The 23,829-nt window shown below is 34.9% G+C and overlaps 3 protein-coding genes across 4 annotated transcripts in view; 2 read left to right on the forward strand and 1 right to left on the reverse strand.

Moving 5' to 3' along the window:
• Positions 1-171: 171 nt before the first annotated feature.
• LOC113230391 lies at positions 172-19,698 on the reverse strand. The gene is made up of 11 exons (XM_026464302.1): positions 19,435-19,698; positions 17,798-18,103; positions 16,999-17,115; positions 15,766-15,883; positions 14,108-14,323; positions 13,826-13,988; positions 13,183-13,359; positions 11,160-11,315; positions 10,400-10,566; positions 5,186-5,389; positions 172-458 (listed from the first exon to the last, which is right to left on the reverse strand). The coding sequence occupies exons 1-11, from the start codon at positions 19,603-19,605 to the stop codon at positions 238-240; spliced, it is 2,016 nt and encodes a 671-aa protein (XP_026320087.1). The 5' UTR covers positions 19,606-19,698; the 3' UTR covers positions 172-237.
• On the forward strand, positions 5,620-9,338 carry LOC113230191. 2 transcript variants are annotated; one of them, XM_026464006.1, is made up of 3 exons: positions 5,620-5,754; positions 6,922-7,310; positions 7,769-9,338. In XM_026464006.1, the coding sequence occupies exons 2-3, from the start codon at positions 6,966-6,968 to the stop codon at positions 9,191-9,193; spliced, it is 1,770 nt and encodes a 589-aa protein (XP_026319791.1). In that variant the 5' UTR covers positions 5,620-5,754; positions 6,922-6,965; the 3' UTR covers positions 9,194-9,338. The 2 variants fall into 2 exon arrangements, with proteins under 2 accessions (XP_026319791.1, XP_026319784.1); XM_026463999.1 differs by lacking the exon at positions 5,620-5,754 and adding an exon at positions 6,494-6,578.
• The window catches only part of LOC113230211 (splicing factor 3B subunit 5), a 13,344-nt gene continuing 2,335 nt past the window's right edge, over positions 12,821-23,829 (forward strand). The window contains exon 1 of the mRNA XM_026464031.1: positions 12,821-12,846. The gene's annotated coding sequence lies outside the window, so the exon portion shown is untranslated. The remainder of the gene's footprint in view (positions 12,847-23,829) is intronic.

Genomic DNA, 23,829 nt, shown 5'->3' on the forward strand with positions numbered 1-23,829 from the left:
GGTGATAATTTCGTCGATGTATCGAAATTTGAAATTTCGGAATCGAAATTTGAAATTTCGGAAGCGAAATTTTGTATTAAGGAACATTTTCCATTACGACAAACTATTCCTTACGACATTTCAAATTTCCACCGTCGATATAGTAATTGTGAAATATACTTCAAATCATAAATGTAGAAAGATGTAAGTCTTTATATAAAAAACAACTTTAATTCGGGTTAATAACAATAAATAATTTCAATACATTGCAGTTAAAGTCTCCAACATCCTGAAATAACAATATTTTATATCAAACTCCATATCGTACCAGTAGTTGACAGCTATGCAACCGTGGCTCTGTCGCACGTGGTGGAACCAGAGGCTGGGCAAATACAGGCAATCTCCTTTATTAAGGCGAATGTGATACTTGTGCGCGCGTTTGAATTGGGGGTATTTTGTATAGTCTGGGTTTACAGGATCTGGGGACAGAAAGTTCTTTATGTTTCATGACCGTGGATTCACGTACTTCAGTCAAATATTAGATATAATATATAAACACAGAAAGTAATATAAAAAAAATATATTTGGTAAAACCATAGTAGTATTCTTATTTAAATACCTATTACGTGGTAGAAACCTGAACACCATCGATTGCAAAATATGAAATATTTTTTTAAATTAATTTAATATGGCAATTATAATATATAACCTTTTCAAAAATTGCGAGGTTTTAACGGTTAGGCAGCTCTTCATTCTACACACAATTCTAAAAGCGCATTCCCTTGTGGTTTTCAATCCAACATCTTTCGCTATTGTACGTCGACAGCATCATGTTTATCCACCTTTTGCCGCTAGCAGTAGTTTTGCTCAGCGATTCTTTTGTTTTTTGAGTGGGTTCTTGTATAACAAAATAAACCATTCACTAGTGATTTATGGGCTTTGCAGATTTGATTGCAAACATGTAGTGTCGAATTGGTTGTTACGACTTGACTATTCCATGACTGAAAGTCTTCTTACCGTTCCCAGTTAAATCTTGGTAGCGCGTTCTCTCGCGTGCGTTCACACACACATACTCACACACATATACACACATATACACATACATCTACATCACACACTTGGCTTCATAATTTTTGATTTGTTTACATTTGTTTGTGTACCATTTAAGTATATGCCATAATTTTCACTTCGTGTGTAGTTGAGCCAGTAATTTTATATTTATAATCTAACAAAACCCTTTTGCCTTTTTTTCTCAATCACTTTTATTTTGATTATATTCTGGTTGGAATGTTCTGTTGGGTGAGTGCCTGGTGATCTGTAATACAGGTCTAGTAACCTAGTACGGACTCCAGTCTCTCACAAAGGCCGATTATGTAATTGTTAGTTATAATGTTTAAGTTATACCTTTGTGTTTTTTGAGAAAAATAAAAATCATATATTATTAATATGCACCGAGCTTTATTGTTTTCGTGAGAGGACAATGGCCTCTTAATGTGGTGAAGTGTAGTACCGCAATATTGTGATTAATGAATTTGGCGTTTACAAAACAAATGAGCCTTGTATGAGCGCTTGTGCCGACGTCGGTACACTCAGCAGTACGCACTTACTTATAGCGTAACCTCGAGCGAGTGACGGAGCCCTGACGTAACATAGAAGATATCGTAACACTAGTTAAAGAGACTGATCCTGGGTAAATTCCAACTTTCGTAGCTCAAGATTCGCAATGTTTGCCACCCGTTACTTTCAATAATATCGACGTAACGGGATTAGAGCTAATTGTTCTTCAGAGTGAACTTAATACAATAAACATGATTATTTTTAGGTAAAAATTTAATAAATAGAACGCCGACGTCCGCCTTTCCTAGGCCCTATAAATTGAACCTTGGAAGGACAGTGATTCGCCACAAGATTGAGTACCGAACAATGGCCACTTTTACACAGAGGCTCTATCGCGCGTGATTAGCAAGCTGATGTTAATTCACATCAGAATAGATCCGATCGGGTAGCCCATCCGATTCTCGAAATCAGATGGGTTTCCGAGCGAAAAGGTGAACCTGATTCCTACTATCTTTCCTAATATCTTTCTAACTTGTGAGTTAGAAAGATATTAGGAAAGATAGTAGGAACTATAGTCCGATTTGAAATGTCAAAAATTTCGGATCGGCCCATTGTGAATCGCCATTAAGCGCCTCGACTCGGAAGAGACGCAGTTTCCGATCGGGAGAGGCAATGCAACGAGAGAAAATGCAAAGGCAACGCGCGGGAAAGCCTACACGCGGAATATGCGCGATTACCTGTTTGAATTTTTTTAAGCTAACGTTCTTTCGCGCGCAATTGCTCGTCTTCGTTTTTGTTTCAACGGTAAGAGAGTCGGTGTAGAGGCTAATAGCGCAAGATAGACCGCGTGTTGGAATACGCGATTGATGAGCGCAGTCGCGCGGTCTTTCCCTTTTACTTCCTACAACTTTACACGCGCGTTCCTCGTCATTGAGTATATAAAACTAGAAATAGAAACGAAATAAGGCCCTTATTTCGTTTCATACATTCCTGGTAACTCAACAGTGACGCATCATTTATAAATATCAATTCTCGTTTGCACTGAAATAAAGAAAGGCCAACAACTTACCTGTGTGTACGTCTATTTATTTATATATTTATTTATTTATTGCATATCACACATGGAGCTTACAGATAGTACTTACAATATAGGGCAGTTAATATGTGACGCCCTGCAAGGGCACAGCAACTGTGGAAGACAGTCTACGTCCTAATATACGACTCCGTATATTCCAAAAAAATATTCTGTATTTATTGTAATAAAGATAATATCTCTAACAATGGCGAGCTGTTCCATTCGGTGGTGTGGGGAAAAACAGCAAAACAAACAAAATCAAATTTCATCGGTAATTAAATATGTAATTTTGCAATTTTCGTCCATTACAGCAAAGCTCATGTTAACTGGTCGATTTGATGTGAAACAACTGATGACACCCGTCAATTGTTTCGAATTCGGGCTGGCCAATCGGAGCGCAGTTGTCACAGTAATGATATGGCAGAATAGTTTTCAAACAAATGAAATGACATTTCGTCTCTATTTCTGATTATTTATTCGATGGTCTTCGTAAAGCCCGTTATTAGTGTATTCCTCAATTGCTACGTCAACAAGGAGTATCGAGAAGATTGCCTTCACCTTCACTAAACGTCAAATCTCGTAACCGTAGCTGATCAGTACGCTACTAGCGTCTTATGCCTTTTAACATTTCGTCGGGGATAGTGCAATTACGCGTAACTAGCATTTGATTGAGTCTCCATTTCGGTAATTTAGTGGCCAAATGAAATCCGCGTAAATGTCGTCGCAACTAAATTAGCGTGATTTACGGGATCGTGATCTATTGTTATCAGTCCGTAGACACTGTGCAAAACTGAAAGTCGTATCCATTGAAATAACAAAGAAATAAAATCTCTCCCCTGTGAAACTTGGTTTGGTGCAGATACGCGCTTTTTACCAATACCTACTACAAACACCGATTTGCACTATCCCCATTGACTTACAATTATATGGACGTCGGGTCCGCGCTAAAAAGTGTCTGAACTTATAGGGCGTTAAAATCGTATACAGAGCGTCATTCACGCTTTAGTCTTCATTTGTTCGACTGACAGCGAAGCGTACTGCGACGACATTACAATTTAAATTCAACGTTTTCGCTTTTTCATATTCCTTTACATGTCACTACGTTTAAATAGGTTGACTTGGGACATTTTTTTCGTGCTTTTTGTATTAGACTCGTCGTCCATTTATTTGTAAGTCAATGACTATCCCCGACGATTTCACCACTGCACTGTGTTTCGAAAAGCATTCAGATCGGACAATTTGAGTGAAGCTTAGCAAGGAATACGTGTTAATATTCTAAACGCAGGACGAAAACTCCCGTGTGCTAATTTTGTAGAGTTTTGGAGAAAACTTAGTTCAAAGTTCTTCGATTTTTATACTTGGAAATAAAAAACAAAAAAAATACCACTAAATACAAAAAAAATACCACTAAATACTTAAAAACACAATTGTAACAGGAATTTCAAGCACTAGGAGACATTGGAGATATTATTATGCGTGTCTAAGTTTTTTAAATTTAGAACGCCTGAAATTTTGTTGTTGGAAGCTAATTTTTGAAATAGTTCGCTATATAATTATTATTATTATTAGTTTAAATTAACTATGTTATTATTTTGATCTTTACAGTTCAGTTCTGACAAAAATGAAATCAAAAATGCATATCACTTATGGTGTACCAAGACAGCGTCGTGATTTTTACAGATCGTTTTTTACTGATGTCACTACAGTACTAGTATGGTACTACTTAGTAGTAACATAATGTAATTGAGTTCTCTACATTTTCGGCTTAAAAATCTTAACAAGGAAGTAATCCTATGGACGGTTTGCAATAAATTTTACGATATCACCTATTTATGCGTGTTTGTAATGCATATAGCCCAAGCGGGCTTTGACATTGTCAATAAATGCTTTAGAAACAACCTACTGACCCTGAACACTGATAAAACAAAATGCATGACGTTTTCCTATAACTCACTCTCCCAACCGACTTTAAACTCACATTCAATATTAGCGCATAACTTTTGACTCGGTAGAAAGTACCTATATATATGTATATGTCCTAAACTTAGCAGCACAAACACAATTAAATATTTAGGCATCACAATAGATAGGTATTAGAACTTCAAGGCCCATATTGAAACTCTTACGGCTAGAGTACGAAAACTAATTTATATTTTCAAAAATTTAAGACATGTCGCCAGTGGAAAACTGCTGAAAACTGTGTATTTGTCTCTTAGTCAGTCGTTGTTTGTGTACTGCTTAACAACTTGGGGAGGCACTCATCAAAACACCTTTCTAAATCTAGAAATAGCACAAAGAGCCATACTAAAAGTCTGCACATTCCGACCATTTCGTTTTCCCACTGCAGAACTCCTTACTAAATTAATTTATAGATATTATAGTGAAAAAATAGGGAGGTTTGCATTAATATTAGACATAACTGGTTGATGACTGTACCACCTCAATCAACCGTGACTATGGGACCTGTAAAGAGCCCGAAACGCCGGTTTGTTTGAAAAAAACAAGTATACGCGATTTAAATCCGGAAAAATAGTTGCATTACTTTATCTTATTTTTAAATGTGTAAGATCTTACCAACACTAATCCAAGGCAATGTAGAGGGCAAGAATTCATCCCCTTGTTCTAAACGAACAATTTCCCAACTGGGTCCCTTTAGCAGAAACTCCGCCTTTGGATATTTCTTGTAAGGTACGAATGGTAGGTCCGTAGGAGGTATGAGAATAAAGTCCTTGTAGCCGTCTATAACACAATATATATTTTCGTAAGGATCCTTATGCACTGAAAGGAAAAGCGAGTTTTAAAATTCAATGTACTCGAGACGAGCCACAGTGTGCATTTTTTCAATGTACAAATTGTCTATGGCCACGCGCTGAAAAAAAAAAGTGTCAAACGCAAATCTCAAAACAATATTTTCGTCGCATTTCCGAAAAGTAATTATAATCACAGTTAAAACTTACTACTTCTTTAAACTTATTTCTTTTCATGTAAACTACGTTTAATAAATTCATGTCCAACCATAGTTAATCTATTTGGCTAATTCTTATGAAACAATGCTGTTGTTAGGAACTTTCACAGTATGTTAATTTAGTGTTCAAATAAATTTATGATAAAGGTGCTACATAGTTGTTGTTACTTGTAAAAGTGTAAGTATATATTTTTATACGAATTAAACACAAAGCAAAAAGATTGTTACTAAATAAGGAGTGTGGCCTTCAATATTATAATGTATCACTTAGTATGGATACAGAAACGAAATTATTAAAGTTGTAGTCATAGGAAAAGACGTAAATAAGATAACGTATTCTTCAATTGCACCTCTTGGATCTCCTAATTATGGAATTGAAAAACCTTTATTGCAACACCACGACTCAGAGATGTAAAAGAAAGATTAATACTTAGACAAACAAAAAAAATAAATAAAAAAAATTAAGTTTTTTCTATAACATCAAGTGACGAGACGAACAAGTCGTGCGCGTGATGGTAAGCTACACGCCTGTCAATGACAGTCGCAGTGCCACTCGGAGCTTTAAATCGCAAAGATCTGAGGGGCACTGCCACTAAACCCGTCACCCTGAGACATAAATTAACAAGTCCCATGTGCCTGTAATTTCACCAAGATACAAAAACAAACAATCAAAAATAAATGAAATGGACAAAAAGCAATAAACAAACATAATTTGTACTGTCATTTGTGCGGCTGTGAAGTATCCAAGCTAAGCTCTGATAGGCAGCACGACACAGATGGCTGTCCTTTCTTTTAGTATTATTATTATAAAGTACAGCAGTGTGAGTTAACTATTATTATTAAGAAACCACATGAAATGAAATTTTGTCAATCTCCTAATTGAAAGAGTCTTAGGGAACTTGAGCACATCCTGATTCAGCGCCCTTTTCCCTAATATAACAAAAATATTATGAGATTTTAATTCTAATTTCGTCTAGTCTCATTGAATGGAAAATGGAACAGGTTAGTACCAATTATACTGTTACTAGTATATGTAATTAAATGGTATAACTGATCTCAAGGGGATTTGTCGCATTGTGTTCAGATCTGTGCATATAAAATGTATTTTGAAGGAGGATTTAACGGTTGCTGTTCAGAGTTGATAAATTATTCATAGAAACTTACAGAAATGGCATTGAAAAAGAAGAACAAATCAAAATGTGACTTATCAGTTTTTGTTCTGATGCTCCTCAATTGGTTTTACCAGTAAACCCTGTAAATTAATTCCAGGAGATAACACCCCACATAAAGACAACCTTAGCACTCTGATTATTGTGATCAAATTTACAATAAGTATCTTTTTCAGATCACTTATTACTTCGAAGGTCACTGCTAAAAATCACAAATACAATGGACTCCTCACTCGAAAATAATTCATCATTAATAATCACAGACTTATCAGATCAAAGCATTAGCTATGAAAGAAATATGATTACTGAAGAAAGCATTATTAAAGAAGATATACCAATGAAAGACTTGACTGAAACAATTGAGGTGAAAATGCCAAAAAAGCCGAGACGGAGAATTTCCTTCAAAAGTTGCTACATGCCATTGTGTAAGAATAATACGGATATTGCCCAAACTAAAATCTTCTTTCAAGTACCAGGAAAGAATAGAGATGAATGGATAAAAGCTGCGGGGATTGTAAGGAAGCTGCCAGCAGGGTTTTTGTATATTTGTGAAGATCATTTAAATGTAAGAGGAATTTTGTATTTTATTTTTTTTGACGACAAATTGTCTCTTAATAATAAACAGTCCATTTATAAAAATAACTTCTATAAATATCATAAAATTATAAGATGTGTTTTAAGGGCTTTGTATCCACTTTGTCTAAGCCAACAAGTAGTACTGCAAATATTTTATGACATGTTTAGTTCAGTAGTATTTTGATTTCTCTGTTTAGGTCTCTATTAAGTGTTCGTTTTTATTGTAGTTTTTCTAATGGCTGACACGTTCAATAATGATCAAAGCCCCTACATACATACAGAGCTTTGCATCTTAATTATTGTTTTATTAACAATAAGTTCTTTTACATAATATATTCTGACAAATAATAGTAAATTATGAACTTGTCATATGACCAATTTACTGATTTTAAAACCTCAAATAAAAACTAGCTATATTATTAACATATTTTCTTTTTTATTTCACAGTTGCAAGAAGATCTTGAAAACTATGATGCATGGAAAAGTAACAAAAGCAAGCCTCAGTTAAAAACAACAGTTCCTAAATTTATTAAGTCTCTGCAGTTAGAGGTTACGTCTGTATATGTCAAAGAACCTGGTGCACCAAAGAATGACCCACAAGCTAATAAAAAACCAAAAGTTGTGCCTACAAATAATAACAGCCAAGAAATTGACAAGCAAATGATGGGAAACCTTGAACCTGAAATTATTCTAAATGAAAACTGGGCAAAGGAAGTTGAAAAGAGACCAAATATTGATCAAACAACTTCAGAAATGATTGAAAATGCGAATGTCATAATAATACAACAGGAAACTATTGAAAATGTAGACATCAACACAGAAAACTCGCTTCTCAATCAAGGAGTTTTAGTATGTAATGAAAGAAATGTAATTCAAGTGCCTCACAATTCTACAATTATTCTACCACTACAAGAAGATAATTATAACATAGATATATCTGTAGAAGACGAATCTGGGAAAGATCTAACAGGCAGAACATTCTTACTGACAAATATAGAAATAAACCCCATTTTTTACTTAGGAGTACCAGAACATGCCTACTGGATAATCGAACACATATCAAATAATCAACCACACATACAACTTAGTGTGATAATAACCTTATTTAAAATTAAAACTGATGATGCATTTATTAGATTAAGTGATGAATTCCAAGTTTCATATGACACACTTAGACAGATGTACAGTAAAACTGTTAATGTATTAGCAAATTATTTCATGCCATTGATATGCTGGCCTTTGGAACCTGTAAAGAACCCAGCACCGCCAATAAGGTTTTTGAATGACAATAAGGAATTTGTAAACATACAATGTATATTAGACTGCTTTGAAATTGAAATTGATAAACCACTGGATCCAAAAAGAGTAATACCTATTTGGTCAACAGAAAGAAATTGTCCTACAATGAAATATTTGATAGCAGCTACACCAGATGGAATGATAGGTTTTGTGTCTAAGGGATATCGAGGTGGTATGTCTGATGCACATATGTTAACGACAAGTGGGTTTTTGGATGTTGTCCCAAAGAATTGTACGGTAATTACAAATAGAAGTTTTAAAGGATTAGGGAAAGCGTTGAATGATAAAGCAGTGACATTAATATGTCTGCCACCAGAAAACCATCAGTATCCGCCGCCTCCTGTCTCAAAGGGTATGCAGTCCTTGGCTAATCTAAGAGCACCTGTAGAAAGAATTATAAGAAAAATCAAAGAGTTCAAGCACCTTGCACCACATTCTGTGGTAAATGAATATTTCTCAGGTTTCTTAGACAAAGCTGTTATAATAGCTTGTGGTTTAATAAACCTGCAATCGTTTCAAGTGAGTGAAAGTTTCAAAAAATCAAAAACTGTTTCTCATAAACAGATTATGTGATACCGACTTATATTTTTATTTTTGCAAATAATTTTTATACTATTATGAGTAATATTTTAAGTTTCACAACTATTAGTTATGCATTGTAAAACATAGTTGTTTTTAGGTATTAAAAATAAGATGAAATTTATTAAATAATTGTAATGCCCATTATGTATTATTATGAATTATAAATAGTTGACACATTTTTTACGATATAGTTTCATTTTATAATGTCATGTCACTTTTAGAGACATGACATTTTAAAACGTAAACGTAAGTGTAAGGTTCGAAGTGATAATTTGGTAAATTTAGATCGAGTTCTTAGGTTTTCGCAATTGTTACTCATAGGAAATTTAAATATTTTCCGGATTTAAATGCGGCGGTCCCATGGTCATGGTTGACTCATTGGACCTGTAAAGAGCCCGAAACGTTGGTTTGTTTGAAAAAAACAAATACACGCGATTTAAATCCGGAAAATAGTTTCTTTTCCTACTGGTATTTGTAGTACTTTGATTTGACATTTTAAAAATCTATTAACAACTAAAGCAAATGTAGCAGAGACGTATCCAAACGTCACCTGCTTTTCCCAAAGATTTTTATTTGTGCTTATTTAGTTTTCCCACTGTTTGTCATTTTCAGTCAAAAATTAAAGATACATAACTAGGAATCAGATAATTTATCGGATAATTATCAAAGAGCATAAATGTCATCATAATTTCGAACATAAAGCGTGCTTACGATAAATTACTTCACAAGCTGAAGAAAAACTTGCCCGCGACTTGCAATTTCCAAAACAGTGGGAATCCAGCAAGTGGTTAAAGGTAATGCAGCCATATATATAAATATATAAAAAAAAACCAACCTCAAAAGTACTGGGAATTACATATAATTACCAAGTTTTATTGAAATCGGTTACCGGAAAGTGCCCAAACCCGGATTCATCCCCTAGTTCGCTACTATAAGCGACTTGACACAGGAGATAATAAAAATCGTTTCTCACTACTCAAAGTATATTGGAGAGAGAAAAACGCCTTGAATTGGAGAATAGCAAAATCAACCATTAAAATAATTGCTCCTTATAATATAATTTAGGCGCTATTTATAAAAATGAATCATCATGGGTGAACAGCCACAGACAAACACCTATTATATGCACATAACTGCAGGCCACAAAAAACAATAACTATTACTTGGTATTGAAATTTTATTACAGAATATACTAACTTGAAGTAACAGCTCTCTCATCTCCCATCCAAAAGTTGACTGCATCTGGTTTTTTATTGAACGCTATAGAGGCAAAAGGCACATCCATTTCCACATCATTGAGGAGTTCTCCGAAGTCTTCTGTCAAATTTGAGTTTTGTCGCTGAATGTAAGTTATGAAACCTTCACTGTTAAAAAAAAAGTTTTAAACAACTGTTTGCAAAACAGTACATAATAGGGGTTTAAAACAGGATATCCTTTACTTTTGAGCAGCTACTCAGAAAGGTATCATCATTCCAGCCAAAAGATCTCTCCTAAAGAACGCCACAGCAGCCGGTCTTTTACAGAAAGGTATAAATTAATATTATTCAAACTAGTCTATGTTTAAATCTGATAACTTGCCAATATTTTTTATAGAGTAAACAAACATATTGTGACACGAAAACATGTCGTGTCTGCAACAGACATGGCTAGATCCCACAAAGTTCTTGTCGTGTACAAGACCATCCTAATCTTTCCTGTAGCAGACACGTCGAATTTCTTAGCGTGTAATCGCGCCCTTACATTATGTCAACCTACTTATTACAGATTCATAATATTAACTTTTATCTGCAGTTAGTACTCAAACCATAAATAACTATATGTATGCGTAACAATTTAATGTTGTTTGGAATAAGAAGTCAATTTTATTCCTCATATTCAGTGCTCAGCATTTATATTAGATGAAATGTTAAAATCAACCTGATATCTAAATCTTAACAAGTCACACTATAATACAAACCTTTTATTATCCAAATGGTTAAGAAATTTCACCATAGTCATGTCGTCAATATAAGGTGTTACAAAATATTCTGTTCCATCAGTGTTTTGTGCAATACCATCTGCTAGACCATTTGGTGTTATTGCTACTTCTACTTTTTTGTTTGGCATGAGTTCTCTGTAGAAACAAAACAATAAATCGATACATCCCACGTAAGTTGTTGTAAGTCAAAATACCATTTTTTGCTTTTTAATTTAAATATTTTATCCTTTTTTTATTTATATTATAGGTTCCTTGTTTAAAAGTAAAAATAGAACTAAGTGATTTCTTCACTTTTAAATATGGACCTACAATATGCATAAAAAAGTATATATTTAATTTAAAAAGTAAATAAATGGTATTTTGTTTACAGTGACTAACGAGGGAGTTATCAAAATATAGATTTGGGCTTTGTTTAGAGTGTGCAGAAGGCTATATCGCACAGTTAGCCATGATCAGCACAGTGTTGTTACTTAGCGGTTTTAACATTAAATATGGGGAATCAATTATTTGAAATTCACTGGGCAGTTTCTGGACATTAAAATTACTTTTGAAATTCTAAATGTTGTAAATTCACCCACCCACTAAGAACCCAAGATTGGTACATATTTATGCGTTTGTAAATCAAAGATCCAAAGTTGTTCATAGATACTCTATAAACTGAGCCTTTACTCAATATACAGAGTTATTATTAATATACTAACAACCTCACAGGACTACATTACCAACATCATAAACAACAATTTTTGTTCTATGACATTTTCAAAATATAATTAATTTACCAAAAATAAATGTTTAAGTTTTTGTTGTACTATCTGACACTTTTTAGAATGTATTTGGTAGAATAAGTTCAAACGTGCAAGCGGCCACGGCGACGCATCACATCTCTGTCTTGCAAACAGTTATTACCATATAGAGCGATTTATTAAAATCTATTTTTTTAATAATATTAAGTGACGGGATGAACAAGTCACGCGCCTGACGGTAAGCTACATGCCTGTCCATAATAGTTGCAGTGCAACTCAGAGCTTTAAAACGCAAAGACCAAAAGAAGAAGAAGAGTGGCACTGCCACAGGGACCATCACCCTGAGACATAAATTAACAAGTCCCATGTGCCTGTAACTTCACAGCACCCTTACCCTTCAAAATCGGAACACAATAATGCTGGCAGAAATAAATAAGGTGGCAGTACTACCTTGGACAAACTCTTTCACAAGGAGCTCTTCTGCTACTACTGCTTTTTGTATGAAAGTAAAATCTGATGAATGTTAAAAGTCATGGAATAAAAGTTGTTGTTTATGAAGTTAGTAATATAGTCCTGAGGGGTTGTTAGTATTTTAAAATAACCTTGTAAAATAATTGTGACAGGATGTACAAGTTGTGCGCCTGATGCTAAGCAACGCATTGCCAGCACAAATTAAAAATAACTGGGTGTCATCATTTCACTTCAAATCAACCAGTTTAACTTGGGCTTTGCTATAATGGACGAAAAGTGAAAAACTACATATTTCATATTTAATTACCGATGAAATGTGATTCCGTTTGTAAATTATATGTTTTGCTGTTTATCCCACAGCACCAAATGGAACAGCCCCCCATAGTTAGAGATATTATCTTTATTACAATAAATACAGAATATTTTTGGAATATATGGAGACATACACACAGGTCAGTTGTTGGCGCTGTACTATTTCAGCTTTCTAATTTGTAATTTCAGTTCTAACGAGAGTTGATATTAATTAAAAGTGATATCTATAGTGATATATTTGTCTGATGAGTTGCCAGGGACGGATGGCCCTTATTTCGTCTCTATTTCTGGTTATATACTCGATGCGCTGTTCCCACCACCCTGAGACATACAGTTGACAAGTTTCATGTGTCTACAAAGTCTTACAGGGAGCTCTAAGTTTAAAAATCATTTATAAAAACTATGCTTCATTGTTAGCACTAATCGTCAACCTCAAAGAATTAAAATAAAATTAATAACTAAAAATGAATAAGCACCTGAAATACTGGGCATTCCATTTTTGAGTAGCGAGCCATTTAGCACAGCCTCCTCTCAAAATAACAGGTATATTTTTCGCTACGTACTCTCTATGGAACTCCAGAGGCTCCAAAGAATCTGTTTCAGCTACCTCACCTGGTAAACACAAATCTAAAATACGAAAATACTTGTGAAAACTATAACAATTGTATTAAAACTTACTTTATTTGTGTCAAGGTTTTACCAAACGATTCCTGTGTCAAAACATCTATAGCTTCCTTTATTCGATCGCACATGACTTTTTAGTCCCGATTCAGTTAAAATATCAGCAAGAAACTTTTAAAAATGTTATTATAGGTAAGTGTAAACAAACCGCCGAAACCGCACCATCTGTCAGGCAGTGTCAAATTGGCAATCAGCTGATGTTAGTTTTTAAATTATATTGCAACAGGACATTGTGCCTAGTTTTTAGCAAAGTATAAAGTAAATAATATCTTCAATTTCTATGCAGTCCAGACAGATTATTAAACCGGTGTTTAATTAAACAAAAGCAAAGTTGTAATAAATAATTTTAAAAACGAAAAAGTTTAATAAAAACTTTTACAAGTCCTATAAATACATGTATAAATAGACAGTACAAGACATCAGATATATTTCATAGGCATCGGCTTTTTTAGTATTCCTTTGATCGGGATCCCGTCTGTATTAGTGATTGGCTGCTTGGGTGGTGGTGGTGGTTCCATGGGGGGTGCCATATTATCTCGAGGGGTGAGAGTACGACGGATTGTACGAGGATTGAAAGAGTATGTTGAATCCACAGCCATAACTGAAAATTTAAAATGCAACAGTTAAAGTTTACATACGTGATGTCGCGTCCAACCTCTCATATTTTCTTTTAAACCGAAATACTAAGATAGAATTAAAGATAAATCCATTTTAATTTACTTTTATTCTTGTTTATCTGCGGCGAAGTTTCAGGTAGGGATATGGCATTACGGATCCTGGTTCCGGACATCATGTTAATGTCAAAAAACTCTTCAACGCCATGTCTGTTCAGTTCAAGCTTGTTCTTCTCGTGCATTTGTCTTAAACGCACCGCTTTATCGAACCCTTGTAGAAACGTTTTGGATGCTGTATGGATCGATACTGTATCCAGGATACCTGAGAAGGCAAGGAGACCAATGAATTAGACAAGACTACAATACTTTCTTCCATATCATAAACAACGTAATCGGCATTTTTAGTGAAATTGTTTTTTATTTTATTAACGTATCTGCAGTCAGCGGAAGCGCTTTGACGCAGAATGCCAGATAGTGGACGGACGTCATTCGACTGAAATACTGATGATAATGAAGCAAGGTTCTATGTTTTATTAATTGATTGAAAACAAAATGTAGTTTCCTCTAACTACAAAATAACTGATCTTTCCTATCATAAAGAAAGTTGCTAACTTTACGGCTTCTCAGCGCCTCCGCGGCCGCCTTTGTGTGGCCTGAGCATAAAAGATCTACAACCCTCTAAAAATACGAGGACTGGTTTTATTATACTTGTACATTGACCTACCAATATACTTGTACGACCTTTTGTAAAGCACATTTTAAGCAAATATAAATATCATCATCGTCCCTATAAGCGGTTTCTTATTTGTATTTTAAATTCAATACTTAATAATCTCATGTGTACCTATCATTATTTTTTGTGAGCGAAATTATGTGTGATTTTAACATTATATATTGGAATTAGCGAAACCAGATCTGCGACCCGCCATAAGCGGTTTTTTAATATGTTATTTAGTTTCAATTTTACTGCTAAGCAAAATCAGCGCAATTGTCATTTTTGAAACAAAACAAAAACTTTAAGTGCCAATATTATCAGCAGACTTAGCATGAGCCCGAAAACAAAAGTTTCTTCTTCGAACTCTTAGTTTTCTCTCGAAAATGACGGTACGAAATATCTCTACAGGCGCGGGCAAAGCGCTATGCGGTTTAAGTTGTCTCGCATACAAATGTCAAATGAAGACAATTTCTCTCCAACTATAGCATGACATTGACAGCCAAATTTTGTATACTTTCAAGTTTGCATACCGATCGTCGTAGGGAAATATCTTGCACGCGTAGAGAAAATTTTGGGTACGATAGAGAGTTTCTCTTCCTGTTACGTCGTGCTCGAAGGTGAGACATAATCGGTACGGAGCGAGAGAGAGATATCTCTACGCACTTAATTTTATTTATTTCCCCTCATGCTAAACCTGCTGGAAAGTTACCAAAATGCAAAGGCGTTGTTTATGACAAGGAGGGCTGAATAATTAAACGAAAAGCAATTTTGCTTTTCAGTTGTATTCCCTACAATATGCATCTTCCTTCTCCTTGTTTCAAATTTCTCAATTCTAAGGATCCTTCCCCACTGACCATTACAAAACGTGTAAAATGTAGAATAAATAAGTACCACTACCAAAATAAGCTAACCTTGCACCCCAAACAACAATCTGTGGTATCTGCTTGTAACTCCGATCTTGTGGAGTATGAAACAATATAATTTTAACTTGACAAAAAATCTTGAATAGTGGTCATAAAACTAGGAATAAAGCAATAAATGAAACATACGAAGTTGCGCGCATCGGGGGATGATAGTCTCCTTATAACGATGCTTCTTGGTCATAGGATTTCCGATGAAATTGACATCTACCAAACTAACCAGAGTGCACAGGCTATCTGCTACACTCTGAAAAAGTAAGAATATACTGTTCACAAATGTCATTTAACCATTCTTTAACACTCTGGGGTAAATTATATATTAAGATAACGGCCAATTTTATTGATACAGTAACTGGCGCCAGTGCCATGGGCATGCCAGCGCAAGCAAAGCAATTGGCCACATGTAAACATTATTTCCATGCCACTCAAGTGCTCAGCGTGATATACACTAGGAATGTTAGTGTAATATTTATTCTTAGCAATCATATAGTAACAACCAGGGCGTGAACGACGTTGTAACACTTTTGTGATGGAATGATACCGAAAAGTTGACAAAAACATAGAAATCAGGCCATCCAGTAACCAGACCTGCTTACGTTTACATACATAAAGTTATTTATTTATTTTTCGTGCTACACGGACCACTAGAATGAAACACGGATAATTAGACCGTTGTAGGCAATAAGATTCAGTGCCAGCACTAACATGACTTTGGCACTAGTGCCAGTCACTAAAATTGGACCTGCACAAAATAAGTAGGTACAGACATGTTATTCATTGAACTGGAGAATTTAAGAATCGACACCGTTAACAACTTGACATTCTCCTATAGTACAGGGGTCAATAGCACGCCAAGCTTGACAAGAGTTGAAATTAAACTCTTTTGCCTCTCGCTATATAATAATATTAGAATAGTCCAAAATGTCAAATTCGACGTGCACTTGTCTGCAAGAGCCCATGAGCTGAAATCTAAACAGAACCATAAATTTAATGATGAGCTCTCCATACTTAAAGTGAGCAATATTTTTTTTATAATGTCAAGTGACGGACGAACGGTAAGCTACACGCCTGTCCATAACAGTTGCAGTGCCACTCAGAGCTTTAAATCGCAAAGAGTTGAAGGGCACTCCCACTGTGCCCGTCGCCCTAAGACATAAATTGACAAATCCCATGTGCCTGTAGTTTCACCAGCACCTTCAAAACCGGAATACAGTAATGCTGACATTACTGCTTGGCGGCAAAAACAGGTAAGATGGCAGTACTTCCTTGGACGAACTCTTCCACAAGGAGCTCTACAAGCAAGATGGAATTTGAAGCTGTTTAAGTTCAAACAATGAATAAATTACAACAAATAATAATTACCTCGTAGTCTTCCAAATTATTCTTCCTCGCAATCAAGACTTCGAGTCGTCGCAATGGTCTTGCCCATGACATGTCCGCGATTTTGTTCTCCGATACGTTTAATACCCTTAACGAGCACTATAAAGCAACAAACCACTATAAACGTATGTACTTAAAGCGTGACACGTTAGATCTGGACCGACTTTTGCGGAACTATTTTAAAGGTATTTTATTTTTTTAAAGGACACTTACAACTAAGTAGCGGGACTGGGGGCGCCCAAGTGAGTACGGACCTCGGCTTGGGGAGCTACCGGGGACTTCCGCCAGAAGGGCGCGTTGTAGAAGAGAAAACTTTAAAGACCGATGTCTACCTACTGATAACCCCAACATAGATGTTGTACCTACGTTATATTCACTGTACAAACGTATCAGCTTTTGATTTAATATACTCATAGACATAGAAATCTCAAACACTAAATACAAATAAGGTAGTCATCACACTTATCGACACTGAACAGGTTAAGGTTAAGCCAGTCAAAAAAAAAGCTTGATGTCCAAGTATAAACGCAGAAAAGAAGTCGGTGCCAAGAGCGGAAGCAAAACGCGCATCGTCTTTTTCGCTCTTATTGCATAAACATAATTATTGGAATCAGAAACATTAGCTGATTTCAACGGTATATATAACTCAATATGACCTAACGTGTCGCTTATCCCATTGTGCCTTTCTAGCGTCGATAAGTTTTTTTGACCGGCAAGAGTCGACTTCGTGTTGACAGGTGTGGTGAAGTGACGCCGTGATTGACTGTTCAAAATAACTCACCCCCAAAGCCATCATAGTCTTAGGTTCAAAGGCTAATCCATCAGGAGAATCAACATTCTGCTTTTCAATATGCAACTCTTCCAAATATTTCAGGTTCTCCAAATTCTCCACAACACTAACATTGTTATTACCAATATATAATTTCTTCAAATTATACAACTTATCGAGTCCTTCGAGTTTCGATATCTTGTTCCATTGAAGATGCAAATGGGTCAAATTGTACAAGAGATCAAGGTTTTCTATTTTGGTTATATGATTGCTGTGGTAGTATGCGAAGATAATGTGTGTGCCATTTTTCTGTTTTGGCTGGAAATAAATGACAATTATATTAATATGCTATCAATATACTTTACTTTAACGGCAGCGGACTGCATGCAGTGACTATAAAAAAAGTATTCGAAACAAGTAGATCAGTCTGGGAGTTTCAAAATGGCTATCGTAAAGACAACGATTTCCCGCAAAAAAAATCTGAATATTAAATTATTGAAGAAAGTACAATCTAAGATCTGGAAATGGCAGTATAGCTAATTAGATGCCTTAGCCTGTTACGAAGTATAATAATAATAGAATAATAACATAAAATTACAACTTTTTTAAAAAGTTAAACTTTTAAAAAGAAACCGACCTCGTTATGTTCATGAAATTACATCTGTTTGCCAATTTTGATTATAATCGGTTACTGGAAAGGGTGCGAAACCGGATTCATCCCCTAGTTTTCCACCCTTAGAGGTGGAATATTTTCTTCAAATTTAAATGAGACCAATTACTGAACTGAGGTACCCTCTTTCCAACAAAAAAAGAATCATTAAAAGCGGGTCACAAATAGAAATAGAGTAATCGTGTAACATACGTAACTCTATTTTTGAAATCGGTTAAAAATCCAATAAAACAATCGAAATTTTTCTAAATACTAGGCCTCACAGTAAGGGCAAAAAAATCCAAATTTTCTCAATAAGTATGAGTCGTAGACGAAAAATTATAAGAATAAAGTGTTTATTTAGGTTCATCAATCTACTCGAAACAAGCATTAATATTGTTTTTTCAAAATTTGATAATTAATCCGAAATTTTTCAAGTGCTGAACTCCTAGTCAATATAAATTTTTTCCGCTAATTTTCTCGATAATATCGAACTATGCGAATAAAATATTTAAGTATATCTATTTAATTGAAATAAATATAATTTTTTTTAATTATTGAAATTTTCTAAGTCCCGTTTCCATAGTACCCCCTTTTGTTCAGTCCAATTCTAAATCTATGTGTCCAACCGATATGACTTTGTTTTGTTCAGTCCAATTGATAAAACCATTTCCCGCGTAAAACTGTCAAAAAATTAAACCATTGAGATTTAGCGGAATGTCCAATTGACGCCTATTCTATCCCGAGAACGAATTTTACTGCTACTACTCTGTAAAAGCAATGGTGGAAAACATGCAACAAACACACGTATATCAACAAGAATTGGCGAGCCCAGTAAAGCTGTAACATAGCATCTTATTGGTATTATCCCATAATGCTATGTCCACCGGAATAAGATACAAATCAAACACATTATGACAGCAGTCGCTAGGGCATTAAATATATGCAAATAAATTTTAATGATATTGTCGTTCATATAATTTAAGTCATATTTACTAACAATTTCAGTAAGGCATTTTTCGTGCATAAACAAATGAGTTGTCCTCTTGTTCCCTGGAGTTCTTTGTCTGATTATCTTTTTAGCTTCCTTTCTCAAATTATCTTCGTTATGCTTCATATTAATTAGTTTAAGCGCACTTTCCATTAGTTTATCTTTATCCTCCTTGTCCATTGTAAATGAAATTATTAAATAAGTAAATCTAACAGAAAAAATCGATCAAACATTTGAAAATGGCGCTGGTTTTTTTTTTTCTTTTTACGCAAAGAGAATAAATATAACCACCAAGTTAAAAGTCGCCAATGGCTTCATTTTCCTTAGAACATATAGACCTTAGAGGATGGAAAAAAAATCAATTCCATAGTCTAAGGGAAATATAGACGCCTTCCTTTTCTTGGATAACAAAAGAGACTAAAACATCGTTCTTGTATTTCATGTTTTACTATACTTTTGGTAGGTCTCTCATCATTTAAATTATGCTGCGTGCACATCATGCCAACGATCGCCATTGAACTCTGAATAAACGGCGTTGGTAGCCGTATTTTGTAGATTCTTACGGGTTATGAGCCCTGGAGGCTCATCAATGACCAGTCTATAGTGGTGTTTAGAAAAAATATTTTTTTTTAATAACGCACACACTCAACATAGCCCCGCACTATGGAAACCCTGTGTCGCGGGTGCCATGGACACACACACATAGACTACCACAAATTACACCCAAACTCACGAGAGAATTAAATGTAGGCGTAATTTGAAGATAAGATTTATAATGCATCGACCTGCGGCACAATAATTAGTTCGTACCTACACGAACAGCTCAAGATAGATGACGATAAAGAAATTTTAGTTTTATAAGCTACAAAATAGAACGAATACGTGAATTTAGAGAGAAGTCAGGATAAATTTTATTCAGTAGTTAATCTTAGTATAAACTAAACATATATAAATAGGTTAGCAATTTATTTTTCAATTGCAATATGTCGTGTTACGCATTTTAATAAATTAGTTAATTAAATGTCTTGAGTGGACCATTTCGTGTACCTATATATTCAATACTTTCTTGATTTTCTTTCGAACATGAAACAATAAGCCTGCGGCACATAGTTCTGCCTATATCGTTTTACACTCTCACTGAGGATTTATTGGCCTTCGGCGCTCGTCCACACTGTGAATTGTTTGATGCACTAATGAATGCAAACGAAACCCAATTCTTGGCGTTCGTTGGCCCGTTATGTGTATTATTTAAGCATAATTAAAAGCCCGTTAAGCATATTGCCAACGTAGGGCTGACCAACGTGCTGTATTATACTTATATTTATTGTAGCTTAGCTAGTAACCATAGCAACTGTGCCAATATTTATCGTCACTTTTAACGCCACATTGTATTTACATCAATTTCATTCATTCAATTAGTTCTATTTCGTATAGGTTTCTGAAAATATAATTACATTAATGGCGATCGCACACTTGTGGGCGCCTGAAGAACCGTCCGTGCAGAAAGAGTGGGCTGCGCAAAAATAATTACTTGCGTTTCGTTAATTCTGCAGTGTTGTCAAAGCAATCTATCTGTACATTATGATGGAACTTAACGGGGTTTTTAATTTCATTACTTTTATGATGGAAGATGAAGAAAATTAAATACGTTAGGATTCATGTGGTAAAAATAAACTGACTTTTATAATATTTATATAACATAAAAGTTTAAATTTAACACTATCCGAATTCGTCTGGCATTTGGGTACCTTCCGAATTCTTTTAGCGAATCATTCGATTCTTTCGGCTCTTTCGAAGCGTTCGGAACGGACATGTGTGCGGTCACCTTATTCGTAGTTTTTATGCATTGAAATGGTTATACATGATGGTTATGGTTCTTCTCTATGCCCAGTACTATTTTACAATAGTAGTTTCATCGTGTTTTCGTAAAAACATAATTTATTTTAGTACCTATTTACAACAAAATACACTTTTTACCTTGAAAGATGGAAAAAATAACAGATTGGTCGTGAAATGTATTAATAAAAAAATGAAATGTCCTTTGCAATATCGTCGTAAAAAGAAAAGCCAATAGGCCTTCACTCGACTCGATAAAATACCGTAATATTAAATCTTCACTTATCATTAACCCCTGGAAATACCTTTTTGTATTTAGATTGTAAAGCGAGAGGGGACAGGATCTTGGTACGCCCACCAAGTTATCTGCCTACGAAAATTTTGGCTTCCTTTCCTCAAGTTTACGTACTTTCTCTGCTGCTGTTCAGCTTGGAAGTTTCCAATTTGCTCCGTTCATTAGATACCGACTTCAGCATCGAGAGTTCAGCCCATTCTCGACGTACATTGACCACCCTTCACAGCGTTCTGTGAGTATCAGACGCATCTCTGTCGTAGAAGTTCTGAGGCTCCGCCGTGTCTATAGCACGGTCAACCTCGTAGGCAACATCCTAAGAGTAGTTAGACACGGTGATACAATCGAACGATACAATCACGCGTTTGTATCAATGCAGTCGCGCGCTTGCATCGCGTTTGCATCGCTGTTTAATATCGTGCGCATGTGTAAACGTAGACGATTAGCGACTGCATCCCTTGTGCATCGCATTTGCTTCGCTGTTGAAAGTCGCCGTGTGTAACCACTCTAAGATAATACCATAACTAACAGTAAAAAAAAGAATCTGCTTTTAGGTGTTAAAACATCACATTTGTGGACCTAAATAATCCCAGAAAACAACAATACAGACATGGCAAATTTATAAGCAATTAGGTCAATATGAGTAAAACTAGTTCAGACCTAGCTGCGAAACATGTAAAAGCGAAACAGGCGCAACGAAAGAAACAAAAAGTACTCGAAAGAATAAGGAGGGAGATGAAGATAGAAAGTAATTTTTCATCTAGTGAAAGTAATTTTTCGCCTATTCGATCAAAAGCACCAAAGTGGGAACCAGATGATATTTACGACGCTGTAAAGTTTTTATTAATCAGTATACATGTAATTTTAGGCGCCTATTTGATAAAACGGCATGATTTCTATGTGCCAAGTAATTCTTAAGTGACTATGGCTAGCTAAAAATAAACGGTGTTCATGTTAGATCACAATAGTTATTAATTTATGTATAAGCACCTAAATAATCTTAAAATAATATGACCCAATGGGGTGTTTAACATTAGGTACCTACATCTACATCTCTGTGATAAAATAATAACACCGTGAGATAGTCATATTGTCATAAACATACTTGAATGTAAATAAACATATTTATAACTATTGAGTGATACAAAATTAAACATATCTGATTAATATAAAATCATGTTTATTTTACCTAGTCCCATAAAAACTAAACACTTAATAAAAAGAAATCGATTACGAATTTTTATTTCAGGAAAAAATAAGATACCTATACAATTAAAAATAGCAAGGCTAAATTGAACGGATGAATTGGGTCTTCACGCAAATAGGATGCCTTATAAGGAAGGAGTACGAATTCAAAGCTTCCAACTCCGGTTACTCTAACAACCTGCTGTCTGTGGTAGTACCAGGGTGCCAGCTCTCAAAAGTAGGCGCGAAGGCTTAAGCACTATGATCCCTGAACAAAAAATACTTGGAACTCCAGACGCAAATCTATTCCTTGGCAAATAAAATATGTTGATTATACATATTCACAGAATGACGCAAAAGATTGTCAGAAGTTGGAATGAAAAAACTGGAGGAGTGGAATTTTTTCAGGGAAACCCTACTTTTTTGTGCGGCTAGAAAACAGACGAAAAGCACCATTACCATAGTCTGTTGCTTAAACGTCTGAAAGATACTATTGTCTCTATTGTGTTATGCTAATATGATATAGCTCAATCGGAGAACGAATTATAATCGTAGAGAAATAGATAGATTTAGTACACAGGATTTAACACTGCATAGTATTATTATTGTAAGGGACCTGTCCCTTTTTTATATTTAAGCTGAATAAAGCCAATTATTCTTCTTATTACATCATAGTTTTTTTATAGGTAGGTTTAATGTACTACTTTGCCTTTCCTTCAAATTTCTTTTTGAATAAAGCACTCTTTCTCCATCTTCCTTATCCCATTTGTAAATTTCGTTAATGTAACATTTAGAAACAATTCAACCCTTGTAAGTGGTTCAAACATTAATCGTGAAAAGCCAGGAAAAATAAGAAATAAAAACATATTTCTCTTGACGTCACAAACTATTAGGAGCATAGATTTAGTAAATCTATGATTAGGAGATACTACTTGACGTGTATAGGAAGAGGATGTATGATGAATGTATGGTAAAATCTTTGCCTATCCTAATAAACAGAAAACTTATAAAAAAATTACTTGACGTTGACATTTCTTAAAATTTATTGTGTCTTGATTTGATTGTGTCCACAGACTATTAGATGCTAACGC

This window comes from Hyposmocoma kahamanoa, unplaced genomic scaffold (genome assembly GCF_003589595.1).
Source record: "Hyposmocoma kahamanoa isolate Upper Pololo Valley unplaced genomic scaffold, ASM358959v1 101, whole genome shotgun sequence".
NCBI lineage: Eukaryota > Metazoa > Arthropoda > Insecta > Lepidoptera > Cosmopterigidae > Hyposmocoma > Hyposmocoma kahamanoa.